Source organism: Aplidium turbinatum, chromosome 2 (assembly GCF_918807975.1).
Source record: "Aplidium turbinatum chromosome 2, kaAplTurb1.1, whole genome shotgun sequence".
Taxonomy (NCBI): Eukaryota; Metazoa; Chordata; class Ascidiacea; order Aplousobranchia; family Polyclinidae; genus Aplidium; species Aplidium turbinatum.
Genome location: NC_137473.1, coordinates 36,881,942 through 36,890,525, shown reverse-complemented (window position 1 = coordinate 36,890,525; position 8,584 = coordinate 36,881,942). Strand labels below are relative to the sequence as shown.

The following is an 8,584-nucleotide window of genomic DNA, read 5'->3' as shown; positions in this document are numbered from 1 at the left end:
CACACTACGTTGGGCCGAAGTACAATGTTTGCTGGGTACATTTGAGCAAGCGCTTTGCAAGTCTTCCGTGTCCCCAAAACAAGCCGCCACTATACAGGCGACAGCAAGCATTTTACAATGCAAAGGAACTGATGAGTTCCAATGTTGATGGGTTAGAAGGTGTGTGTTGTGAATGTGAAAAAGTCAACACAATAATAATGTGACGTAATAATGTTTTGTCATCCACTACACCAGGGGTCACCAAACTTTTTTCTCTGAGGGCCGGATTGCTGCGAGATTAACAGCTGTGGGCCAGATGCAAATTGTGAAAAGATATACAACTAAGTTATTTAGAATCTCCATTGACTTGAATTGAGCACAATAAAATAACAGAGTCAGCGGTGGAATAGCAAAGTTGTGATGAAAATCGAAAGGTTGCTGGAAAAGTTATCCCCTGCTGTGATACACTACAGGGCATCGTGCTCTTGAAAAAACATTACACCTTTCCAAATTTAGCTTAGGCTGTCCCCATTTGTGGTGGCCTAATCATAAACAGCAACGTCAGTCCTTTACAAAAAATTTGGTAACTTTTTTCCTCAACAGTTGTAGTGCAGCTGTTATCTCCGCAGCACTTGGCGGGCCGGATGAAATCAGTTCGCGGGCCGGTTCCGGCCCGTGGGCCGTAGTTTGGTGACCCCTGCACTACACGATCAGTCACAAAGAGTAAGAGATAAAATGAAAATAGCGATTTCAGAAAAGTTATCTTTGGATCACCACACATTATATGAAATAATAAACAGCATTAAAGCATGACAAACAGGAAGAAAAGTAAACATATGTCTATCTTAAAACCCAAATAAAAAATACCATGAAAATAAGTTTAAATTACCCTACAACACCCTACATCAATTACGAACATAATTTCTAAATTGCTGATAATGTATAAGCATTTATAAAAGCTTCCAGTTTGCATTTCAACATGTAATGATTTATCTTTCCTGATTCATCAATGTATTCAGTTTCATCAATTTGTCCGTACTTTACTTCATTAAAAATATATTTTTTTGCTATGTTCAACTTCTCAGCAAAAACCTTCTTGTTTGTTTCCTGTGCAAGAATTTCTTTAGTCAGTTTACGAAGACATATGTCAACTTGATGCTTAAAGTTAAGCAAGTTTACACGACGTGTCTCTTCTATTAAAGCTGTGTCTTCTGCTTGTAGAATTGGTACAGGGTTTACGATTGCAATACTAAGTAAACTGGTTATTTTAGAAGCAGCATCTTCCATATCAGATTCTAGAGTATTGATCACACAATTGTATTCTTCCCACTTGGCTTTGGCTTGGTCAGGTTTCTCCATTTGTGCATTTATTCTCATTAGAGACCGTTGTTTTACCACTTCTTCAATCATTCTGGTTTGATTTCTTGCTTGACATTCTGATAAAGGACAATCTACCATTGCAATGCAGAAGGAGATGCTGAATTTACGAGCTAACTGATAATATTCATGCCTCATCCGTCTGTAAGACATATTATCATCAATTAAAAAAATTACAGGTGGACAATTTTTTTTGGCCATAAGTTCATTGACAGATGCTACTACCTGTTCTTTTTCTTTCTCCAAAAGCAAGTGAAAGTCTTTGATTAAATTTGCATCTTGTTTTTCTTCCAAAACCGCTTTAACTTGCGTCTCAACTAAATTTAGTACTTCATTTCGATAAGCTTTCCATGTGGTGAAAACATCTGCTTTGGAAAAGTCTATCCAAGGTAACAACTTGTCATAACAAACATGGATGAAGCTAAACCCTTCAGAGTTTTTCAGGTAATTGCACATTGTGGTTTTGCCTGCCCCAGGTAATCCACACATAACACAAATTCCTGCCTTTGCCATTTAAAGTTAAATAAAACCAAGTACTACTAATCATTAAGAACAGTCATTTACCAAGAATAAATAGTATAGAAGCACAATCACTCAAACCATACAATTATTATTTAATTAGCACTTGATTCTCACTTCTTATGACGCTAAAAAATAACATGCAGCATTGCATTAGGTATAATTATGGTCAATAAGACGATTTGTTAAAGACAATCAGAGGACAGGATCTTACAACAAAAGCTATCAGAATGACAGTGATTCAATACTTTGCTTCACGAAATTGTAAACACAAATATTAAGGCCATCAGCTTTCGAGCTACCCCTTCTGTAACACCACAATCAATCAGCTTTTCTTCAATTACAGCATAAGAGAGCAAAAGCAGTTTTTATGATATTTCAAGTAGTACAGAGAACAATTACCTACGGAACAGCAGTCAGAGATATCTATCCCTGCAGCAGTGGATGTTAGTTTTATTTTTCGTATCGCAATTAACATTGGATCAATATCAAACTTGGATCAATATTCAGATGACTTTTTCAAATGATATTGATTAAAGCTATTGATTACCGTATTATTTATCGGGCTTGTGCAGTAGATTTTTTCTTTACTAAAACAGTCAAAAAACATTCAAGAGACTAAAATGTGTGGGCCCCTAAACAGCCGTGGGCCTGCATGGGGGCAGTTTACACAGCCCTGATATGATAATAAATATTCATATAGTATCTCAATATTGCAAGGTTTGCCAAGATGGTCTTAAACGATTAAGATTGATGAGATTGGTTTATAAAACCGAATGCAAATTAAACTGTTAGGCTACTCATTCATAGGCGACAATCTCTTGAACATCAAAGAAAAGGTAACAAGAAAGTTCTCTGCAATCAAATGAAAGATATCGGCTAGATTATGAATTTGCCAAGGAGATGCATAATAATTTTACTTTTTTCTTATTAACAATTAACATGTCTGTAACCAAAAATGATAGTAGCCTACTACTGTAGTACAATAATCGATATACCAGCACACCAATAAACGAGAAAAGTTGGTAAGACTTTGAAAAGTTTAAGACAGGGGTTCTTAACCTTTTTTGTCTCGTTTACCCCTTGCCGAATGAAAAAAGTAAAATTTACCCCCACCGTTTTGGTGACCCTTTGTGATGTCATCTTGTCCAGTCAACCATGCTTGACATAGATAAGTAGTTGGAAAAGGTATTATAACTTCAAATGCATGCTTAGTCAGCGTAGGAAACTCTTCGACTAATCCACACCAAAACTTGGAATAGTCACCATTGCACGATAAGAATTTGGAACAAAGCGTAGTTGAACATTAAAGATCAATCAATTCATCTTTGCAAAAATCATCGTCAGCAATACTTTCTAATTGGCTTCGAAGGAATGAGTTATCCAAGAGCAGTAGTCTACTGTTAAAACTTTCACCTTCGAAGTAACCGTCAAAAATCTTTTTAAGGCGGCAAGGTGCTGGCATATTTCGACTTCGAGGTCAGAAATCTCGTTGCGACTTCTACTGACTTTCCAATTATCAAATGTAGGAAATTTTGCGTAAATTCCTTTTTGAACTCTTCTACTCCACAAACCTAATTTTCTCTGAAAGCTCTGAATTTTATCATGTACACCTTGTAACACCTATAACATAATGGTAACCCCTTTTCCTTGCCTTTGCATATTGAACTTGTTCAAACTTGAAAAAACGTCTGTCAAGTAAGCCAATGCACCCATAAATTTGTTGTCGCCAAAGTGCTTACTCAACGGGGATTTGCGTTCTTGAAGAAAAATGTTGATTTCACCATGTCGTTCGAAAACTCGAGACAAAACAAGACCCCTAGAAAGCCACCGAACTTCGGCGTGATAAAGGAGAACAGAGTGTTCTGATCCCATCTGATCACAAACCACTTTGAAAAGACGATGATTAAGAGCACGTATCCTGATAAAATTCATACATTCAACCACATGCTTCAATACTGCTTTCAAATATTCTGGAAGGGTTTTACTTGCCAGTGCATGTCGATGAAGGGCACAGTGAGTAAAAATGATGTTAGGTGCGCGTTTTTTCACCAGAGTTGCAAAGCCAGACTTAGCAACGAGCATAGAAGGGCAGCGTCTGTGCAAAATGAACCCAAATGATTCCAGGAAATATTATTTTGTTGAAAGAAATTATCCATTTTTTCCAGAGCATTAACCGCTTTGGTAGTCGTCTCTAAACTTTGGAGTGCAACACTACCAGTTTTTTAATAACTGAAAAAAGGAAGTTTGCTTTAATTTATGATTCATTAAATTTACCCCCTCGGTATGTGAAATTTACCACCGGGGGTAAATTTACCCCCGGTTAAGAACCCCTGGTTTAAGATCTGCCTGAATAGTTGTTCATGCAGTGCAGTGTGTGTATATGTCGGTAACTAGCACAACCACAAACTAAAAAAAAAAGAAAAACAAAAGTAAAGAGAAGCACATATACAGCATTAAAGTAGAATATAAGTAGGGGTAGGCTATACATATGGGGTATCTCAAAGTCAATTGGTGACACCTTCAAGTTATTCAGTATGCTCAGCTGATTGTTTTAAGACCTCAACTGGGTCATTTGAGTTATTTTCCAGGCAGTGCCGGCAAAAACAGTGTTTTGGATTGCACACTATGAAAAATCCCAGATTTCAGGCCAAAAAGCCAAATGCAGTCTTGAGAAAAGTACACACCCATGCGCAAATTTTGCAATTTCACTTCAGATATTAAATCGTTACTTGCAACCACATGTAGCAAAGCGGGCATCACATTTAAGCAATCACGGCAAGCTTTCAAAACCATCTCAATGACTTTTTACAACCATACATATTACCTCAAGGTCGATGATGTTCCAGGATATGTGCCTCCAACAGATGGAACTATGTCAAAAACATCTCGTCTATCAACGGACTATGAATCCTACAAGCATGTGTTGCCTTCTCTACGAGTCATTGATGGTATAAAACATTTACAAGCGATTCAAAGCAAGAAAAATTGTGCCCTTGCAATGTTGGATGCGCACGACGAAGAAACAATAACAATACATTATGATAGTACCACAGGAAGAAGAATTACAGGAGAACGGACATCCATAATAATGAAGTTCAGTGGTGGTAAACCATTTCGATTAAGACCTCTATCTTTTGCAGTGGAAACCAGAGAAAATATCACAAGATTAATTGTGGAGCAGTTACATCGATTGTGTTTGGCAAGCAACAGAAATGTTTCACCAATTGATCTATGGGAAAAAGTTACGGTACTTCAATAAAGACAGATTATGTCAGCAAAAATCTTGGCATCGAGGAATCCATTGCAGCTACACTAGGGTCAAACCACATACCTTTGCATTTGCTTTGCGTCAGTCATACTTGCAAAGTCTTCGATCGTGGTAATTTAAATGTAATGTTGGAATACGAGCAAAAACTCCACATGCGGAAGATTTTATTGCTCACATACCTGCATTAAAATCATTTCTCCCCTCCAGCAAGAGTGTTGTATTTGCTGCTTTGGAAGCTCTATCTAAACTGGCAGTGAATGATGGTCATAAGTCATCACAATTCGAATTGTTTGACAAGGTTGTTGAATCTGGAAAATCGAAGAAGCATAGCCAATTCAAGGCGAGGAGATTTAGGAAGCTTGCATGCACATTGCACAGCAGCAACGATCTTGTATCACATTCCGGAATATAAGTCCTTGCTCGAAAGCACAAAGTCGAATAATCAATTGGTGCCAGCTTTCCGCATATATTTGCAGAGTGACTTTGTTGTGTTGGGATTGAAAGTGCTTGCATGGTTTTCTTACCGTTTCACACTTTCAATTGTAAATATGGTTGAAAACACCACTCAAACAGAGCTTGTACAAATATTACCGGACCTGCAGTCCTGCACACTGCCTTGGCTATTATTCAATATTCTCCATTCAATATTCAGCAATGCTAATATTCTCCATGTCGATCATTGGCCAAAAGATCAGCAAGCTGCTCCAACAAAATATTTACTGCCATAGGAATCCGAGTGACTGGATGAGTGACTGGATGAGTGACTGGGCCAAATTTGTTCAAAGTAAATCCGATTAACACGGAAGAACAAGGCGAAACTGAACCTGACCTTGATTCTAACTAAACAGTGTGACTCCGTGAGTGACCTTCTAGAAATTCCATTAGAAGAAGACATATTGATTGCATTGCATTTTACATATGACAACGATAATTAATCAAGAACTGGGAGATGCTGATCTACAATGATCCAGGAACGAAGATGTTGGAGAGAGTCTACATTTGTTTATTTAAGTAAAAAAATCACTTTTGCGTAAGTCTAGTTGGAATCTGGCGGAGTAATTACATGAGTGCCGGCGAAAGTGCGGCTCTAATACTCTCCTCGAGTTTGCAAGATTGTAAACCAGTGTTTCTCAACCTTATTTGGCCCAACTGGCAAAATTTTACTACCCATAACAAAAACGGTTAATTACGAAAGCGAATAAAAACAATAAATATATATATACAATTAATACTACAAAAAGTGCTCAATGCAAAGCAAAAAGCCAAGCAGAGCGATATAATTACATCAAATATAGGCTAGTTACCAGTCTCTAAAACCCTTACAGCCGGTTTTACCCTAAAAGGGGATCATCAGAAGGTCCTTATTCAAATATAACTATATTTCTGTTTTCACCCTTTTAGGGTGAAACAGGCTGTAAGGGTTTTAGAGACTAGTAAGTAGTAACTATATTTGATAAAAAGCAAATATATATTTGCGAGCCCTATAGGCCTACTGGTAGTCAGTATGAATCCTGGGCTCGGTGACAAAGTGCCAATTTCTTCACATCCGGTGTAAAGTAAAGCCAGTGAGAAACATTCGAAGATCACCTCTTATGGATATGTCAAGTGGGTTTCCCTGTTTGGTATGTAGCAGAACAACACAGCTGAATCCTTTTTCCACCAGGTATGAGTTAGGAAATGCTACCACGAAGATACGAGCTCTTTGACGAAATCGTTTACCTTTAAGCCGAGGTAATTATACCCCCCTGCAAAATCAAAACACCCACCCCCCCTCCAGGGGCTGATTCCGCCCCTCTGAGAACCACTGCTGTAAACAATGACCATCTTGAATGTCACCACTGTAAACAGTAAATTGCTGGCTTATGGCGACATTATATACTGTATTAAATGCATTATTAACGTTAAAAGTGTCATTTTCAATTTTATGCATTCCGGACACCGTTTTTGCCGGCACTGCCTCAGTTTTTCTCCAAACTTATTGAATTATGGCTTAAAATGCTCAGGAGACAAGATACTTCAAAATAGGGGTGTCACCAAAATGATCCAGAATGATAACTTTTTTAACCATATGTACAGCCTACCCCTAATATAAGCATTGGCGCCTAACTATTTTTTTGGCCATGGGGGCGAAGGCGTGTTTTATCAGCAGCAACGTAAATTCAGCAAAATGTCACGCAGATGGATGACGTAATTATTTCGTAACACTAGGATTGCTTTTATTGCCACACTCGGAGTTATCGCTACGTTCGACCTACAGTTAATTATTATAAACAAAACTCGACCACTTCAGTAAAGCAAACACATGCCATGCGTTGGCTGGCGGTTGATGGACTGCGACTCTTTAAGCTAAGCACAACATAAAGTTTAGCAACAAACTAGATTCATTAGCATGAAACAAGAGACCAAAAGATTTACTAAAAGGTATATTGTAAATGGAATGACAATGTTTTGAAAATGGAATGCAAATACTGGAATCATACGCTTGAAAATATACCTGTTGAAACTAAAGTCATTCATGTTTACATCAATTCAACAGCACTTCACCTTGAATAAATTTAAAAGTTGCTGACATCCGTAAACAGCCCTTGAAAAATAGTTACGGAGAGACGTTTGATTAAGTTTGACTTGACATTGCTCCCTTTTCACTACAATATCGCAACTTATGACTGACCCGCTTTCAATTCGCTGTAAAACGCCCGTTTTCGTGTTGCGGATGAAACAAAAGATGCGCATATTCCCGATCCGCCTTTGATCGGGTTTCTATAGCAACGGTCGTGTGTGCGTCATGCAGTTTGCGCGAGTCCGTTGTTGCATTGATTATGCCCCGTGTGCGCAATGCGGTTTGTACCAGCCCTTGTTGGCATTGTGGTTACCTCGAGCCGAGACTTCAAGTTCATTTTCACAGCGAGCGATTCACTGCCGCGACAATTCACTGCATAGGTTGCGACTTTCGAAAGCGACATCGAGTCTGTTTGCAAGCGCATAAAGCTAAACGCACGCTCTGTCTAGTAGCAAATTACATGTTCTTTTTGGGTGCATTCAACATCTGATGACATTGAATCGACACAAAATGGTAGATTTTTGCTATATCCCAGGCAGCAAAATCAGTCATTTTTACATTGATTCAACGTCTGCAGACATAAATCAATGTAAAAATGACAGATTTTGTTGTCTGGTGTGGGATTGTAACATTGCTACTCGTTCTAGTGATTATTTATCGAGAAGCTGTTGCGGTTTGCATTCAAAAAATGTTTTCCTGCTGCCAATCACTAGTTCATCTATTGTTTTATGTATCAATACAGCATAAAAAGTTGCCCCCATGCAGAAATATGCATGGGGGCCTGGCCCCCACGCCCTAGGCGCCTATGAATATAAGCAGGCGCAGATCTATGGGAGGGGCCCGGGCTCCCCCGAAATTTTGTGAGAAATTGTTGAATG

The 8,584-nt window shown here is 38.4% G+C and overlaps 1 protein-coding gene across 1 annotated transcript; it reads right to left on the bottom strand.

Moving 5' to 3' along the window:
* Positions 1–903: 903 nt before the first annotated feature.
* On the bottom strand, positions 904–1,869 carry LOC145788551 (L-seryl-tRNA(Sec) kinase-like). The gene has a single exon (XM_082600311.1). The coding sequence runs from the start codon at positions 1,867–1,869 to the stop codon at positions 904–906; it is 966 nt and encodes a 321-aa protein (XP_082456437.1).
* Positions 1,870–8,584: the final 6,715 nt, after the last annotated feature.